The sequence below is a fragment of the Coturnix japonica genome, chromosome 1 (assembly GCF_001577835.2).
Source record: "Coturnix japonica isolate 7356 chromosome 1, Coturnix japonica 2.1, whole genome shotgun sequence".
In the NCBI taxonomy this organism is placed as follows: Eukaryota; Metazoa; Chordata; class Aves; order Galliformes; family Phasianidae; genus Coturnix; species Coturnix japonica.
In genome coordinates this window covers 47,365,199-47,383,943 of record NC_029516.1, presented here as the reverse complement: position 1 = coordinate 47,383,943, position 18,745 = coordinate 47,365,199, and the positions used below count along the sequence as shown (strand labels likewise).

At 45.8% G+C, this 18,745-nt stretch overlaps 1 protein-coding gene across 13 annotated transcripts in view; it reads right to left on the bottom strand.

Annotated features, from left to right (window-relative positions):
- RBFOX2 (RNA binding fox-1 homolog 2) overlaps positions 1–18,745 on the bottom strand; it is a 161,770-nt gene that overhangs the window by 118,258 nt on the left and 24,767 nt on the right. For all 13 annotated transcript variants that reach the window (XR_004307447.1, XR_004307453.1, XR_004307454.1 and 10 more), the window contains exon 2: positions 13,071–13,121. Coding sequence is in view for 9 of the 13 variants with exons in the window: in XM_032444984.1 (XP_032300875.1) it covers positions 13,071–13,121 (51 nt within the window). In the remaining 4 variants the exon portion in view is untranslated. The remainder of the gene's footprint in view (positions 1–13,070; positions 13,122–18,745) is intronic.

Below are 18,745 nucleotides of genomic sequence, written 5' to 3'. Positions count from 1 at the left end.
CATAACTAAAAACCCAAACTCAGCCCCCACCTCAGCATAGCTCACAATGGTAGCTGTATCAAAGGATGAACTGATGGCATCTGAGTGTTACCCTCTTTAAGGCAGAAGACACCACGTAGCAAGAAAGAAACTGCTCCATGTATCTCAGCAATGGAGATGCAGCATCACTGCACCATTTTTCAACTCTGCTTACCGCGCCAAGTGGCCGTACTGCGTGAGTGATCCATCAGCATGGCAACAGTCCAGCAAATTGAGAAACAATATCAAGATGAGAGTATTGCGACAGTGGAAAAAGGAGGAGAGGGCACAGTTCTCCTCCCCAGACCACACGCGTTCATTAATATGCCGAAACTTTGGCTTGGGCTTCCTGCTGAAAATGGGCAATGCAAAGCAAGGACAAAACCATCCTGCAGAAAGGGACGCCTTTTGGCTTGTTTGCACAAAGGGAGGTTAACAATGTTAGGGAGTTATTCAGGAAGTAATGGATACTCTCTTGCCCTGAGCAAATTCCTTTTCAATAACAGTAGTAATTTCCTAGGCAATACAACTATATCAAAGTATAATGGCTTACTATATTTATCTACACAGGCCCCGCACTGCTGGGATCTAATTTACTACAGCTTAGAAAGCAGTTTACAAATCCTAGGATAGTAAAGCTGCTAGAGACTTGAATGAAATTCTCTCCTGTTTCACTTAGTTTGAAGACCAGGATTTAACAACTCTTTTTAAGAGTATAAAATGTATTCTCTCCAACTTAGACAAACTGAAAGACTAACAAACCCCAGACTGGAAATACACCTATGAGAGTGAAAAAATCAGCTTAACAAATTATATATGTTGTGCGATTCTTTTTGTTTTTTATCCTGCTGTCATAGGTGCTTTATTTCTTTCCTTATTCAAATATCATTCTTTCAATCGACACTCTGAGGAGCAAAATAATCCTTGACACTACACAGGAGCCTTACATACCTAATGAAGACAAAATATCTCAAGTTTGCCACGTCTCTGTTAGCCGAATGCCTGAATTACAGCTTCACTATGAGAAATGGCACCAGTATATAATCAGCAAAGGAGAGGGGATTGACTCCAGCTAATGAAGAGGTAACACTGATAAACACCAAGAGACATCTCCCGAGAAACAACAAAGCTAAATTGCTAAAAGACTTTGGTGGAAGGCAGCATCAGCAAGATAAATAAGGGTGGGTGGGAAGAGACCAAACGTGTGTCAGGGGACTGCAGATACTTCCATTACATAACGGTCGTAAGAAAATCCAGGCGAAATCGCCATTAACTGAACTAAAAGCAAAATATTTCAACAGGGGTATTGGCAGTTGTCAAACCACATAAAGGAACGGCAGCCTGTTCAAATGTAAAAGGCATTAATAAAGCATGAGCCAAGAGGCATAAATAGACACAAAATATACAGGAAGATTTCTGGAGGACAGAAACACTACTGGAAAAATTTAGTTATAGAATACAATATCTCAAACTCCAATTCACAATGATCAGCAAAGGTCAGTTGTCAGAAAAGCTATTCTGCTTGTGATCTCATTCTGAGCACAGCAGCCCTTAACCATACCTTCGCCACCACTGTCAAGCTGGATTAGTCTAATGGCTGCAGCCAGCAGCTCCCTCCATCCGACTGGCTCCCTGCTGCATCAGGAGCACAAGAAGATAGAGAGATCTGTGTGTATGTGTGCAAAGCTAACTAAGCTGCTTCTTTCCTGCTATACCTGCAAAACATCGTCTGTTGGTCTTAATACACTTCTTAGTGTATTTAATATGGGACTTGAAGACATTCTGATAGGCATCTATCCGTATCTCTTAAGATAAGCCATCCTGCAGATCTTATACACGCTTTAAACACCAGGAACTTGTAACACTGGATGTTCCAGCAAATTTCCATACGTTTCTTGGCACATGTGTCAACCAACATACTTGTGTGAGGAGCCTTTTGATACTCATATGAACAGACTGGCTACAGATCTGGTCTTCAGCATCACTGCAGACCGTGGGGAACAAACACAATGGGACTCTCAAACACTTCCAGCTGAGCCCATATTAAAGTTGTTCCACCTCTCCTTTTTTCCCCACCCTAACACAACAAAATACCGTACTGTAAATTCCACTCTGCTGCCCTGTCTGATGAAACCCTGACAAAATTAGATTCTTCCATTACAGATTGACTGCAACTTCCTTGCTCTTCCCTGCAAGAGTAGCAGCTGCCTTGCATTCAGCTGAGATGAGATGAATGGTGTGAAGTGACAATGGTCAGCCAACACATAGAATTACAGTGCCAATGCTCCTATGGAAGAGATTCTCACCTTACTCCAAAGGTAAGTTCTGAATTGTAGATATACCCTCTGACAACTACAGCACTGTCCACAGAAGCCACACACTTTGGTATCAAAACAGCCAGCAGAAACAAAAGATGAAATTCCTCCCTGCTCCCAAATTCTCAGAGAGCAACAGTGACCAGAACAATCTTTTTTCATCCTTTTGTGACCTGAAGAATGCATGTTTCCTCTCAGATAAAGGCCTTGCTATGGCTATCTAATGCCAATGTCACTACAAACTGGATTAGAGATGCCCAGAAACCTCAAAATATGCACATGGGTAGTCAGCTGAAGGAAATCAAATGCTCCAAATTGTGCCTAACGTAGTTAAGTTTGCCCTTTAGGTAGGATAGACCAGTAAGAACATATTACACAGTGATTAGATTAATTCTTGACTGAAATTCAGAGGGTTGGCTCTATCTGTCTATTGTACCAGTATATTTCAAATTATTTCAGAGACCAGCACTCTTCACTTGCTCTGCTCCACAGCAACAGCTGCTCAAGAAACACAGCAGTTCTCTGTCCGGGGTGAAGTTGGCAGCAACTGGGGACAACGCTGCTGTCAAGAGTTCAGCTCCCAGTTCTGAAATGCCATTCTACTGGAAATACCAAAGAGCCTAAATCCGGCTACATATACTGCGGGATGTAAAATACCTCTAAGCTCAGCTTTCAGCAGAAAGCTCCTGAGCTTATGACATTTACCCCTTTGGCCCTTGTCAGTCTTCCTGCAGACCCCACAGAGGATTGGAGCTAGCTGCCATAAATGGCTGGAAAACAACATGTTCTCCAAGCCCTTGAAATTGAGGAGAGCTGTTTTAACTCGGGGAAACAGTGGCAAGGAGCCACAGTGACAGGTGCTCCAGAAATGGAGATGATGATCAAACCGTTGCCAACATTAGCCACTGCTGTCCTGTTGACCTGTAAGAAAGGGCAGCCTGTGCTCTCCAGGTGTATCAGGGCAATGATGGACCAGAAAACAATTGGATGTGTTTGCTGGCAGTTGCTGGCAGTAACTCAAGTTTCTCCTCATTAAAACCCAACCGTGAAGGAATATAATGGGTCTCACCAGAAACAGTCCTCCCAGGAAACCTTTATTAGGCATTATGGCTCAATGCTGCTGTGCCACCAGAGCAGCCATCACAATCCGCTGGCACCAGAAGTGTTAAAAACACAGATTCCTGCTAAAACTGCCAAGAGCTACAAACCTTCTCTTGTGTGGGCGGCAGCAGCAACTAAATCCACTCCCCAGCAACTGGCTGGCCCGCAGAAAGAGAGGCGGAGAAGAGACAGGTCAGGGGGGAGCCCCCACCCCTGAGTAAATAGCAGTGCTTCATATGCTCAGGTTTTCAGCTAAAATAAGTCATGTAAGTCCCTCTGGAGACAACAGCCTCCAACCTATAGCAGGAAAAGCACCTTTGTCCTTTAATCGCAGACTTCCCAGAAAATGCAACTTACCCAGCAATTAATACAAAATCATTAAAAAAAGAAGAAAAAAAAAACCCCTTCATAACATCAAATGAGCACCACAAGATTTTTAAATACATCTCCCACCAAAATGGCAGAAGAATTCAAGCGTGTTCTCACAAGCCATCCCTCTCCCACCAGCATTACCTAACCGTACTCATCAAAAACATTTTCTCCCACCTTTCCTTCACCCCCACCAAAACGCCTGCCCTCCCCACAAGGCCCTGTTGTGCAGATGTTGCTGGCAGCAGCACAGCTTCTTGCAGTGCAAGCTTCAACACAGGTGTGCAGAGCGTGACCTGGGCAGAATTACATGTGCCATTTCCACTGGGAAATCTAAGAGACTTATTAAGCCAGGACAGTGCCGATTAATCTACTAATGGAATGAATCAGAAGAGTGTTCTGGCCCTTTCCCTTTCGCATCCCAAAGCCTCGGGGGAGCTGAAACCATCTGGCAAATGCCTGCTCCAAGTAACGTTATGCTACCGCTGGAAACACCTCTCCCTTAATATTGAGAAGAATGAAACCATCTTCTCTCCATCAGCTATTCTGGGGAGCATCTGCTTAGCTCACTGAGGGAACCTGCTTGCACGCAGCATCCTTCAGTGGCAAGTGCAGAGCTGCTCACTCACCACGCCGAAGAAGCAAGCAGAGGAGCAAGTGATCCCATTCATTGGCTCACAGTCCTGCTGAAGCGACTGGCGTGGGCCGGGCAACGAAGCAGTTAACACACAGCTGCCCTCCTACAGCACATCCTGACAGCAGGGAGGCTCCTGCCCAATTGTCTCCATCCTTTTTTGGTGCAGCGGGAGTTGCAGGTAGGGTAGCAAGAAGGTGTTTATGTAAAAAAACAGGAAATCTCTAAGGACCAGAGAAGGAGATCTGGCCAGAGAGCTTAAAGGGAAACGAAGACAGCAAGCAGCTCTGAGGATCATACATGATACACGTTATTACAGTGAGGCAGAGAGAAGGACTGACTCAGAGATACTGAACATCCTGAGCTCTTTTTGAGTAATAAGCAAGCTGAGGAAGAAAACAGAGCTATCAGACAGTTGTCTCAAAGAAAGGACTTGCCACTTGGAATATCATACAGTAGCAAAGAAGCCTCCTTATCATAAAACGTAGACACCCCTAAAACAGAGAAAGGTCCAAAACAACAGCATTCATATGGCTGTGCAATTATGTGCCTGGTAACAACTGTTTTCTGACTGTCACAGAATACTGCTAATGCAGGGCAAGGGAGACAGAGGTCCTCCATGCTCAGAGGCAGCGCAGAGCATGTTTAGACAAGCATCCATCAGAAATTGCCTAACTTGTTATTACAGGCTCCAAGAAACAGGAACTCTGGTCCCCTAAAATTACCCTGCTTCAGTGCTTCACTGAGTGGAAACAGAAAACGTTTCACCCCGTAATACTCAATTTAGACCGCGGTGCAAATTAAGCAGCCTTCAGTAAGCACAGTAAATAATCAAACCCCATCCTCCACACTCTTTTTTTCTTGTTTTTTTTTTTTCCCCCGCTTTTAAAGAAGGAACAACCTCAATATTTTCCTCATATATCACGCTCTCTAAGCCTCCTTTTCTTGATCTTCCCTGGATGTTTTCCAGATTCTATCTGTATCTTTCCTAAAACTGGGGCTCAACTCACTGTGCTCAAGCATTGAAGAATAATTACCTTCTGCAGTTACTTGACATAGCTGGAAAGACATTCCAGGTTCTTAAAACCACAAGAAAACAGCGCTACGTATTCAGTTTGTTATCTTCTGTTACCCGAGATGTTTCCTTCGATATTACTGCTTAGCCAGCTACTCTCCATTTTACATTGTGTATTCAGTTCCCTTTGTTAATACAGCTTGGTTTTATTGAATTTCACACTGTTGAATTTCAGACCATTTCTTCCATTTATCACAATCATTTTGTCACATATTCCTGCCTTCTAAAGGCTGCCAGATCCCCACATATGCATATGTACATATATATATATATATATATATATAGTCACTGAATTACCCTAATGTGTGATGAAAAGCACAGAAGAACACGGCAGCCAGGACAGACCACACTAAGACTCCAGATAACACATACAGAGAAAGCCATGACATAATGACTCCGGACGTGGCTTTCCAAGGAGGTGCTCAGCCGCTTCTTAATTTCACCTTCCATTTGCCCAGTGTATGTAAAGGTCAGACCACGCTCCATCCAAAGCCAGTGCCTTTCTCCATCTGCCAGGCCTGTGGCCACGTCAAAGGGAGAAATTAAATTGATCTGACGTGACTGGTCCTTAAAAATTAAGCAATGTACATCTGCTGTTGCCTTAATTTCCTTTAGTGAAGCATCTGATCTCTGTCACCGTCTGATCTCCATCAACATCTGGGAAACTACACTGACTGGTTGTATTTCCTAGGGTCTCTACCCTCCCTTCACAAATAAAGAAATACGAAGGATGGAGGACTGTTATTTATATTTCACACGCACACAACGAAACCCTGCCGAAGGGGCACGGAGGAGGAGAGCCCTCCCTACGAACCTCACGGCCGGGCCCATCCCGGCGCTCGCCACGCAGCCCCGCACTGCAAACCGAGCGGGCGGAGCGGCGCAGGCCGGGCGCTGGGTGCCCCCTTCTGGCAGCGCTCAGCCCCACCGCGGCACCGGCCCGGAGCACGCCGAGCTCCCCTAGTCGGCTGAGCCCAGAGCAGGGCTGAGGGGAGGCCTGATGGCGGCTGCAGCTCCTCACGGGGAGCGGAGGGGCAGCGCTGAGCTCTGCTCTGTGTGACAGCGACAGGGCACGAGGGAACGGCATGGAGCTGTGCTCTTACTCCTAAAGCACACCTAAAGCGCAGGACTCATTGCCGCAGGATGTTGTTGATGCCAAAGACTCAGGCAGCCTCAGAAACCATTTAGATTTTGCTTTACTAAGTCTGTCTATTGTAGGTGACCTCAAAAAATACCTATGGCTAAGAAATCCCAAAGCCAACGGACAGCTTAAAGAGGATAAAGAAGTATAGGAATATAGAAGTATTGCTGAATCTTGGCACTGCTCCCCATGCTTTAAGTACTTGCCATTAGATACTGTCAAAGACAGAATGCTGGAACGCAGAAACCTCCTGTCCAACCCGGAACAGCGATGTTTATGTTCTCCAGTACGATGTAATATCCATCAACAAGCTGTTTTCTCTACACCATTTGGCCTCGAGCTCCAGCAAGCAGGACTCCAACTAATCACTTTACAGACCTCATCTAACACACGTGACACGATCTCTAACGCTCCTGCAACTGGTCAGAGGGAGGAAATGTAAACAAAATGCCGTCCCACTCACCCAGCTAACTGGGGGGCCGGGAGACTCCAAGGCTCTTGCAGGCACCGGGTAACACCCCAACGGTCAAAAAGTACATCAGAGAACAAAGAAAGTGGTCTCCTGGTCCTCACCCAAGAACGATGACTCACATCTCCTCTCTCTGACCCCAAGCAGAGATGAGAAATTGCTTGAATCAGAGAATTCAAACATGAAAGGAATTTTCATTACATCATCCAGCCCATTTCCTGCCAACGCCTTGCAGCTCCAGAGCTTTGGCCAGACTATTCATCAGCAAGGTAATCATTACTTCCCTTGAGAAGCTGTTTATAGGACTAAAGGATCTTATTGTCAGGAAGTCTTCCCATGTATGTGAATTAGATGCACTTCTTATTTTCTCCTTCTCACACAACTTCACAATTTGCTTGCTGTTATCGAGCTCTTTATTTTTTATGGGACACTGCAGTTCAGTGAATAAAAGAACATCCATCCCATCACTCCTGGCTGAAGAGACTGTGGGAGCCAGGAAGCAGAGGATCTGGCTGTCTTATCCATAATTCGCCCAGTCTTAGATAAGGAAGATGTTTAGAACAGCTTTCCCTCATTTAGCTGGTTCTATCCCAAGGCTTTGGGTTGTCTGCTTTCCCCCAGAGCACCAGGATCACTAAGACAGGCCTTCTCCATTTTATACAGAGGATTTCCTGATCTTTGTCCTGGCTCTTCATTCAAAAGGCTTCTAAATTTTATTTACAGCTTTTATCCCTCCCCTCTGTCCCTCAGCTAAGGACTTGCATTAAATATATTTCACTCAAAACCAGAAGTGCAAAGTTAAGTGGCAAACAAACCTAAAACCCACAAACACCAACCCTCCTTTTCAGCTCCCTCAAACAGCAGAACGGTTTGGGTTGGGAGGGACCCTTAAGATCATCTTGACTTCCAACCCCCCTGCTATAGGCAGGGACACCTCCCTCCAGACCAGGTTTGCTCAAAGCCCCATCCAAGCCTGGCTTTGAATGTTTCCAGGGAGGGGGCATCCACTGCTCACTGGGCAGCCTATTCCAGTGTCTCACCACCCTCACAGTAAGCAATTTCTTCCTAATATCTAGTCTTTAAACTGGAAGAGGGCAGATTTAGACATTTACCATCATCCTGTCACTATATGACCTTACAAAAAGTCCCTCCCCAGCTTTCCTGTAGGTCCCCTTCAGGTCCTGGAAGGCCGCTACAAGTTCCCCCCAGAGCCTTCTCTCTTCCAGGCAAGGAGCCCCAGGTCTCTCAGCCTGTCCTCGTAAAGGAGGTGCTCCAGCCCTCTGATCATCTTCATGGCCCTCCTCTGGACCTGCTCCAACAACTCCATGTCCTTCTTGTGTTGGGAGCTCCAGAAACAGACGCAGTACTCCAGGTGGGGTCTCATGAGAACGGAGTTAGAGGGGCAGGTTCACTGCACTCATCCTGCTGGCCATGCTTCTCTTGATGCAACCCATGATACAGTTGGCCTTCTGGGCTGCAAGCACACATTGGCAGCTCATGCTGAATCTTTCACAAACCAACACCCCCAAATCTTTCTCCTCGGGACTGCTCTCAAGCCATTCTCTGCCCATCCCATATCTGTGCATGGGACTACCCCAACCCAAGTGCAGGATGTCCTCATCAAACCACCCAGCTGCTAAGCAAGCTGTGATATCCCCAAATTCTCACCCCAACCACATGATAGAGAGAGGAGGAAGATGATAAAGGAAGCCTGGAGCACTCAGACAATAGGATTCCCCATTAGCTCTGTGCCAAAAGCCCTGCTGCTTGGGGCAGACAGCACTAAGGGAATGGAGCAGCAGTGCCTCCAGAGGAAGGCCCCACGTCGCTGTGGGAGCTCATACATCCCCCACATCTCAGGACGAAGGACTTCCTTGCTGAGCTCCCCACACTATGAGGGGCCACACAATGAAAATAAACAGAACACAAGCGAGAAGGAAGGCTTCCTGTTCTCACAGACTGCTGTGCTGTTCACTCAGACCAGGGAAGGAGCCAGGCAGCCTGCTGGGGCCTGCAATTCTCCAACAGACTACAGCAACGCAGCGAGCAAGCAGCAACCCAGGGGAACAGGCTGACAATTGGAGAGGATTTAACAGCATTTCACCTTAAGCTTGAACTCCAGTGGAAGAGATGGTGATAAAGCTGTTCCTAGTAGTTGCCATGGGCACCCAGGCTACTCTGGGCTACAGGCTCATCTACATGCACAGGAACAACAGGTCAGACCTGGAAAGCACTCAGACGGTAGATCAGCCTCTGAAATTATGCCGCTGAAGGAAGTGTCACTTGTGACAGGTAATGATGTTTCCACCACCTAAGTACCAAGTCAGTGGCCCAGTTTAATTTCAGAATGGCACTCACGGAAGTACAAGCTTTTAAAAAGAGGCTTCAAATCAACATCCTAACCTGCCTTGATGGCTGAGGATCACTTCCCGTAACAGAAGAGGTGTAACAGCTCTAATACCCTGACCCAGTTCTGGGCATGTGCAATTACCTCCTGCTTGCATAAACTCTCTCCTCCCCTCTTCCCTTCAATGGGAGCTGAACAAGGTGTTCCTGCTCATTCTGTTTCCTTCTGGAGAATATATTTACTCTGCACAGCTTCCAAATGTTGCCACAGAAGTACCAGCATTCAGCAGTAACTCAAACAAATTTTGGACAGCGTGTCTAATACACATGAAAAGCACTAAAGCAATAAGACATAGGCCTTGGTTATATTTGGTTATATATATTAAACTAGCTGGCATACTTAGTATGGAACAGCTTTCCAGGGGCAGAGTGTTCTTGATGAGTTTGTCTTTACGTAAAAGTTATATCAGTATAGCTGCTCTAGTCATTTTCCATGTTGAGACAAACTCATCGTATCTCAGAGCTGTTTGTCACAGCTTGGGAAATGAAGCAAAGAAGTCTTGCTTCACTGCATTTTAGGCAGGCACTCATGTTACAAAAAAAAGAAACACCATTTTGCTGGCAGGCCCAACAGAGGGATACAGAACTGAACAGTCCCCAGAGAATAAGCTCTCTTCACCGAAAGACCTGGTTTTCATCTCTGTTACCAGCATTATGTCGATGCTTCCCATATTCTCCCTTTACAGAATACCTTGTTCTTGCCATCAGGCCAGCACTAGGAAAAGCAGGGGCATCCTGCAATGCCTCTGTATGCATTAGACACCCACAGAACGAACCCTGAGATCTACAGTACAGTCCCTGAGAGCTTTTCAGCTCCTTACACAGCTTTAACATCCCCAGCAGCATAACGCTTACAGCAACAGAAAGCCTTCTCATTTTATGACAAGTTTTACCATACAGGTTTAGCACTCACACTCCTCAAGCCCTGTTACCACAAAAAGGTATTCTGGCAGGATGGGAAAGGAACGGGGCAGCTGTGCTATGGGTTGTCTCAAAGCAATCATGCAACACCTGAATTAAGAGAAATCCAGCCCCAGCATGAACCCGTCTGCTTTGCCTCAGTGCTGCTTGCCCGTGTGTGATGCTGACAGAACGCTTAAATATTTGGGAAAGGATACAAGATAAACTTTGTACTGTAGTCCTAAGCATTCCCAAATGGTCAGAGCAAGGGTTTAAACCAATCACTGATTTCCACTGGCGGGAAGAAAAACTGTAATAATCTGGAACATCTGGGTATGGTTTAACCACTAGAGGGTGTAAAAACAGCATAGTGAAAGGTTTGCAGCCAGCAATTAGTGGAACTGAGAGCTGAAAGGAAGGAAAAGGACATATAAATGAAACAGAGGAAGAGGATGCTACAGAAAGAGAGGGTAAGTTATATCCAGAATTCCTAGCAGGATTACTGTGGTCACACAACAACGTGCCTTGAAAATAAACCTCAGCTCTGCTGCTTGCGCTAAGGAAAACACTGCGGTCAAAAGCACAATACAGTATTTACAATAAATAAGTGCAATAGTAAAGTACAGTACCTGTATTTACAAACAAGCGCATCGGCAAAGAGCAAGATGCACATACTTACACTTTCCAGCTCAAATCCAGTTCCTAAACTGATGACAGGGAGAAATCTGACTCAATTGTCCTTACATCTCATCATGACTTTGTTACGGGGTCAGGATGCACACAATCTCACACCACTTCCTTCCTCCCTCCTGAGTGCAGCAAAGCAAGCGATGCATCAGGCAGCGCTGCCTCTCCCACACCAGCCCCAGCCCGTGGCAAGAGAGGCCTTCCTTCTGCTGCTATCATCTTAGAGGCTCCCAATCAGATTAGCTAAAAGCCTTGGAACCTCATTAGTGAAAACCAGACCTGAATCTAATCCGTTTCAGGGCTATAAAGGAAGGAAAAATGTTTACCGCAGATCAAGATATTACCTAGAACAGATAAATGTAGATATTTATTTTTAACAAACATTTGCTAAAATGAAAACACTCAAGTGAAACTGACCCTGTTTGTCCACTGTGACACTTCCCTGAAGGTACACGCCATCTGAAGGACACACGCACATACATCCCTCCTTGTGCTCACCCACACAGCGCCCTGTGGGGTTGTGCAGTCCATAACCCTCACTTCACCCCTGGTTGCTGTAAGGCCTCCCATGCCCATCGCCTCTGCTTTAGCGAGCAGTCAGCAACAGCAGCTCTGGACTTACTAATCAGAAGTTATTAAGGGATGAGAATAAGGAAACTCATGAAGCAGGACACCAAAATGAAACTCCAAGGTGACCCCAAACTGCTCCTAAATGGGTACAGTGAAACACAAAATCCACTGCAGACACTGCTAACCAGAATGGAAAAACTGAAAGCAGATGGGAACTGCTTGAAGGAGCCAGAACTGGCTCTGACTCTCAACAACAGCATTCCTTACTTAGCCTGGATAAGTAGGAACACAACTCCCAGAGCATCCCGGCACATATTATCTATCTGTGCTGGTTAACAGTTTAGTATATCCCAATAGGCATTCTGAGTAACTCCCTCCTACACTGAAATTCATACACGCGTTACAAGCACCAAAGGCTTGAGCTCTTCAATTGCTGATGCTGCAGTTCCTTTACAAAAATACCTCCCTTTAAGCTGCTGCTACATACACACAGGCCTCATCAAGACATGATGAAAATCGCTTTCTTTATATAGCAGTACCTGAGAGTATTAAAGAACTTGATTTTAGTTTCATATTATTTGTTCATTACTGAAATGTGCTGCATTATTGATTTTCCGTGCATATTAATTTCCTGTTACACTGGCTCATGCTCTGCTTTGCAGCGCAGAAAACTGAAAAAAGAATATCCTCCATTCCAAGAAGGGAGATTTAATGCGTGACAGTTGTATCTCATAATCCATTAAACTTCATTTGTTCCAAAGCATCTCCTCCTTCCCTTGCACAAATTCATCAACTGGGATTTCTCTGTCTTCTGCTAGGACACAAGAGAATGCTTACAGTTGCAATGCACTGAACAGAATAATTTTTTACTGCTGCAGAGTGAGAATATCCTGAATGAGAGCAAGGGGTGGGGGCCCTGCAGGATATAAAAGGGAGAGAAGTTCACAGTAACTGGAACAACCCAGTGTGACACGGCATTCCCTACTCCCCCAAACAAAGCTAGCACAGGAGGCTCTTGAAGTCACTGTCATCTTGCTCCCCTGATGCTGGAATTCCCACAATAAAACAGGGGAACACTAAACATCTACGTTCATTAACAAGGAGATACAATGGGAGCTTAAAATGGGCATTTTAAGCTACAAAATGTTTAAGAATAAACCATTTCCTGAGCCGCCGGCAACATGGATCATTTTTAACTCCTCACCAGAGACGTTGCCACATACTGCTGGAGGCCACATTCAGTTCACCATCTATATCTCCACAAGCACTGCACAACAGAACAAAATAATTTCCACACCTTAACAAGACGGTCAGGAAGCTGTCAGACAAAACATCCACAAGTGTACAGAAACACACGCACACATTTACTGCAATCAGACTCTTACTTGATTGTCTCTTGCTGGGTATCCATGATAACCTGAAGTCAGAGGCTCGTTCTGCAAGACAAGAAAACAAAGAGTGAATGTAGTGGTTGCAAGGAATGGAAACCAAATAATTACAGGTCTGTCTTAACTCAGCCAAAAACAAGAACACGCGTGAAACGGGGAAAGAAAGAGCAAAGATTAAAGTATGCTAACTTAATATTATCCATGCAAGCCAATATACCTAAGACTCATTTTCACCTATGGATTGCTGAGTTGTGCAAAAGGAATACAGAAAAATCATAGCCATAAAAATGAGCATAAACTAAACCCACCTTACTCCCTATCATCTCCAATAATTTTTTTTTTCCAAATAATTTTTACATGCAAGCATCATTTACCACCAGGAAAACCGAATAAAGTAGAACAAGAGGTGAGAGAAGCTGCTGCCCATGTCACCCAGTTTTGAAGAAATGCTTCCCTAAACATTAGCCATAAAAGTGTCAACTTTCTCCTTATCAAAAACCACCCCAATAGCTTAGCACGAGATAAAAAGCAGTCAGTACTACTTCAATTACCCTTTCAAGCCTAAGCAATACCTCACATGATAGGAAATCAATGCTCCAGACTCTCTTCCTTCACCCTTGAAGGGACCCTAAGTCTACATTCCTCACGTTAGTGTCACTTTGCTCTTTGGGAACACATGAATCTCCAGCACTTCTGGAATTTCTCCATTCAATTCCCAGGCTCTGCTGTATTTTACCAGCAAAGATTAAGATAACACAGCTTGTTATAATTCCTAAACATTTATTTCTGCTTATTTCTCAGTCTCAGTTTCTTCTCCAATATTCTCCTTCCAACACATCCTATTCGAAACAGACAGAGGCTACTCACATGTGTCCCATGTGTGCATCCTTCACCCTGAGTGGAGGCTAAACTAAACTACACAATACCTTCTTGAAGGAATCACAAAATGAACTGAGTTGGAAAGGGACGACAAGGACCATCAGGCGATTGTCATGAGCAGCTCCCTGCAGAGGGCTGGGAGGAAAGGAGGCCAGCAGTCCTCCACAATCAGTTTCCAAGTCCATTCCACTCTCTTTTTATGGCTGACAAGGAGAAATTCCTAAGTCAGCCCTGCACTTTCTACAGCAGCTCTTGGGGAAGGGAGAGACATTGACACAACACAGCAAGACAGTCCCAAGCCATCAACAGCAAAGCTATGCCAGGCCTGCAGCTGACAGAGATCACAGATCTCAGATACCTCCAGACCTTCCCAAGTTTTTATTGAGATCCTTCAGGTTTGGTTTTTTTCCCAGTGCTGGGATGTTGGGCTCCCACCTGCCAGATCCAACCAGAAAGGCAGTTTCTGCCCTATGCAGGGCATGCAATTGTGGGTATCATTTCACAATTTACACACAAACATTTTAACACAACATCTACTAAAGAGCAAGACACTAATAATTCAATACACAGCCTAGCAATGCTATTTTAAGTTTGCATTTGTCCTTCCTCTCTTCCTTTTTACTTCAAATCTGCCCAGGGGATTATCTACGGAAACTTGCCAGGAAACATCAAACTTCATCTTCAGGCTCTCACACTACAGCATGCAGGGTATATGAGCTTCAAGGACAGCACAACTTCTGGCAGCCAGTCTGGGGGATTCACAGTCATTAATTACATGGACCACCCTGTGAGTACATTCTTTTCAAGCACTGACAGCCACCAAGCAGGTAAAGTACAAAAGTCCTCAAATACAGACCTGAAGAAAGAAAACAAGCAATGTCATCAAGCTGCACAGGGAGGTGGTGCAGTCACCGTCCCTGCAGGTGTTCCAGAGCCGTGTGGATGTGGCACTAAGGGATGTGGTCAGTGGGCATGGTGGGGATGGGATGATGGTTGGACCAGGTGATCTTAGAGGTCTTTTCCAACCAAAATGATTCTGTGATTCGATGAAACGCACAGATATTACTTCCTCCACACCCTCAGTGTAAGTGCACACTGCAAGAAAACACTTTGATTGATGCTTCTCCCACACAGTCTACCAACCTAGAAGAGTGCAATAAACATCCACCTCCTGTTTCTCTTCTGCCGTGAGACTGTTCCAGGACTAGTCTGAACAGCACTTTGTACACACACATGGAAGGTCAGCGCTTCCAACAAACATGTGTGCCAACAACGCCTTGAATACACAGTAAATAAGGAATAAATGGAGAAGGTACCACTACAGCTGCTGAAGATAGCAGTGAACACAACTAGAACACAATAATAAATAACCCACAAATAGCAGAGTAAAACTATTTGAGGGATATCATTACAACAGAAGGTAAAAGGTGAAAGGCTGTTACTCCAAGAAGCTTGGAAAAAGCAGACATTAGAGAGAAGGTAGCAGCTGGAACATTAAGGTCACCGAAGGGCCAAAGCTATCTCTGCCTTTCATACAGCAAGACTGCCACGAAGTACCGAACTGCTTGCAAAATCCCCGCTGTGCATATCATTGCTCTAATTGAACCTCGCTCTCCAAGAGAAGGCAAGAAGTGCCTAGGGAAACTGTCTCCTGCCAATAATCTCCAGCACTACCAATTTTACAGGTCACTAATGGTGAATCCAGGGCCCGCTGCATGATTATTCCATACAGAGCTTGCTTTTGTTGTAAACTAAACAGAGCAGAAAGTGAAGGAGTTAAACTCCTGTGCCTGGGATGGGACAGTGCAGTGCAGACGGCCCCATCAGGGAGCAGGGATACGGCCGCCTCACCTCAGCCTGTTGACACACCAAGCTCATCTCACAAAATGCAAGTGAAAAGAGAGGGTGAGAACATTTATCACATGCAGATTCCCTTCCCTCAAACATGCAGGGTCCCTCCTTCCCTCAGCAGCCTGGCAGAAGAGGGAAGCCCCAGCTAACTGGCTTTCTCCCAGCAATTACCTATTTCTTTCTCTACCACCATGCAACCAGACATTCACAGAGAAATCGAGTTAGGCAGTGCTAGCCTGCCAAATCAGATCAAACTGCCACTGGGATGTTTCATTACTTTGTTTACCACTGAAAGACATTTCTCAGGTACCTGCAATTTGCTTTAGAGCAGAGAGAGAAAAATAGGCAATAATACAGTACATCGGGTTTCTGTAGTACATGTTGTGATTTTATTCCAGCCATACTGACAGTCTCACACACAGGCTTCCACACTTCCATGGGGCACCAGAGCATCATTTTGTGCTCTGGGAATAGTCTTCCCTGGGCTAGCCAAGTGGACTGTCACAGCTGTAATGGATCACGGGAGGCCTAAAAGCCTCCTCTCCCTTTCCTTTAAAATTAAGCTAAATTTTCACTTAAAGAGGAAGTAATTCTCATCGACATAAGTTGACCCCAGAACAAATTAATTTTACATCTCAGACTCATTTTGCCAGACTCAACAATCAGAGAAGCCTGATAAGGAATTTTCTTGACTGCCAAACTAAGCCTAAAGCCTGCAAGGTTAAAGCTGCACTACCAGGTGCTATTAGCTCAGTAAGCTAATCCATATTTCCCAAGCCATAGAATTGATTTCCCACTGAATTCAGACTTCATCTTGAAGTGCAAAGCCCATTCAGTTGCAAAGAGAATGTCAGAAATAAGACCAAGTCATCTCTCCACTGGGTTTGCAGGATGCCTGCTTTCTCGACAGTGCGAGGAAAAGCAGAGTGAAGTTAATGCGATTCTTTCAAGTTCCACAACCACCTTTTAGGATCCAGGCAACGGCAGCACAGCTGGGATGAAATAACTCCTTTCTCTCTGCTCTGAGCTCCCACCAGCACAGCAGCCAGGAGACCAGGACATACGTGTGGAGGGTGAGCCCCAGGAAGCCAGGAATCCCAGGACTACCCAAAGCAAGGACATAAAGGCGACAGAAAGTTACTTCTTTCATCTGAAAGCAAAATGGGATTTTGAAGTGCAAAAGATAGCAAAAGTTACTCATTTATCAGACTTGAGCTAGACAAACAGAAGCCACTTTTCTAGAACACAAACAATAAGACGTTCACAAAAAGAGGTTGAAAAAAAGCACTGGCAACTAAGCTATTAATCTGTAAGTGGCAGATATGAAAAAGTAAAGCTTGCGAGCCAGAGAGAAATCCCAGCACCGTTCTCTGCAGCTCAGTGGTTTCACTGTACTCTCTGCTCTACGTCCTACACGGCAGGAGAGACAGAAGCCCCAGGCTTAGAGAGGGGTGGGCTCTAAATGGACATTTTGGTGTTCCAGCAATGGCAGGGCAATAGTAAAATGGTAAAAGCTTTGACATTATTACCAGCTCCCAGGAAAACAGGTATGCTTTCATTAGACCCTTCCCTCGTGCAAATCACTGCATTTAAGCAAACAGGAAATAGCTTCTTCTTTTCCCAAGTGCATCCGATGCATTTAGTTTGCCCTCTCGATTGTTTGTGCCATTTCCCTACCTCAAATTATCTGTGGATAAAATTAATGGGGAAAGCAGCATCTACAGCTGAACTACCGATTACCAATGAAAAAAACTGAACTAAAGTAGTTTTTAAATGGAACTTAATGTCACCCTTCTCCCTTGATACTTACCCTAATTTGATACACAGCTCTTGCTAATCACTCTGCAGTTCCAATAACTGCATCTATAGTGTGGGACGCTCCCCTTCAACTGTCTTCACTTTCAATTAAATTTGGATCTCAGCTTTGGCCAGACTCCAACCACGCAGACATCATCCAGCAGAGAACCTCCATTTATCCACTTCCTTGTTAGCATCCTGACATCAGCAGCCCATGTTTATAGGGATGCGAGCAGCGGGACTTAGTCTTTACTCCTTACTCGTCCTCTGTTATTCTACAGTATGTTTGGGGGACTAAAAGCAAGAGATTTTGATAAAAGGCACTTCGCCAAGCAGGATGAACACTGCTGTCCTTGATCACTTGGAGGACAAGTGCTGGCTCACATGGCTCTGGTTTTTCCATATCTGAATTACTCAGGTCATGCCTTGAGGGAAGGAACACCAGAGGCACCGCCACCATGGGCTCCAGTGCCGGCCTCGCTCCATCGGGGCCTGGAGGCCGGAGGCCCATCTGGGCCCTCTTCCTTCCTGGAATTCTAGCCTGTTGCCGCAGCAACAGCAGCCTCCAGCTGGGCCCGCCCCCTCCAAGTTTTCCCCTTCTCCTAAAAATATGGTGTTTTCAGGAGGAGCCAGGGCAAGTGGGCAGGGAGAGCAGGCAGTGAGGCCATCCCTCATGGGTGTGGGCTGTGCAGGGCCTCCTGCTTCCTCACAGTGCCATGGCGCCCCTGGGGAGCAGCCATCCGGGTCTCCCACCGAGGATGGATGTTTTTCAACATTCCCAAAACGCTCTGGAAGGGCGTTGGGCCTTCCCTCCCACAGGCCAGGGAGCAGTGCTGTACAGTGAGGCTGCAGGCCAGCCCCTGTGCACCAATGAGGCCACAGTTTCCCTGCATAGCTGCCATCTTGCCACATGCGTCCCACCATGCCGTAGCTCCAGCCGTACTGAAGGTGGTGGACTGCCAGGAAAAACAGAGAAGATGAAATAAAAAGAGGCAGCCCCCCTCTGCTGCTCGTTGGTGTCGGCACAAGCAGCCCACCTTCCCAGGCAACCACATAGCTCATAGCTCGCCGGCTCCCTTCCAGCTGCCATGGGCAGCAGGACGTCAGCAAGGCCAGAGGAGGGATCACCCAGTCCCGATGGGCTC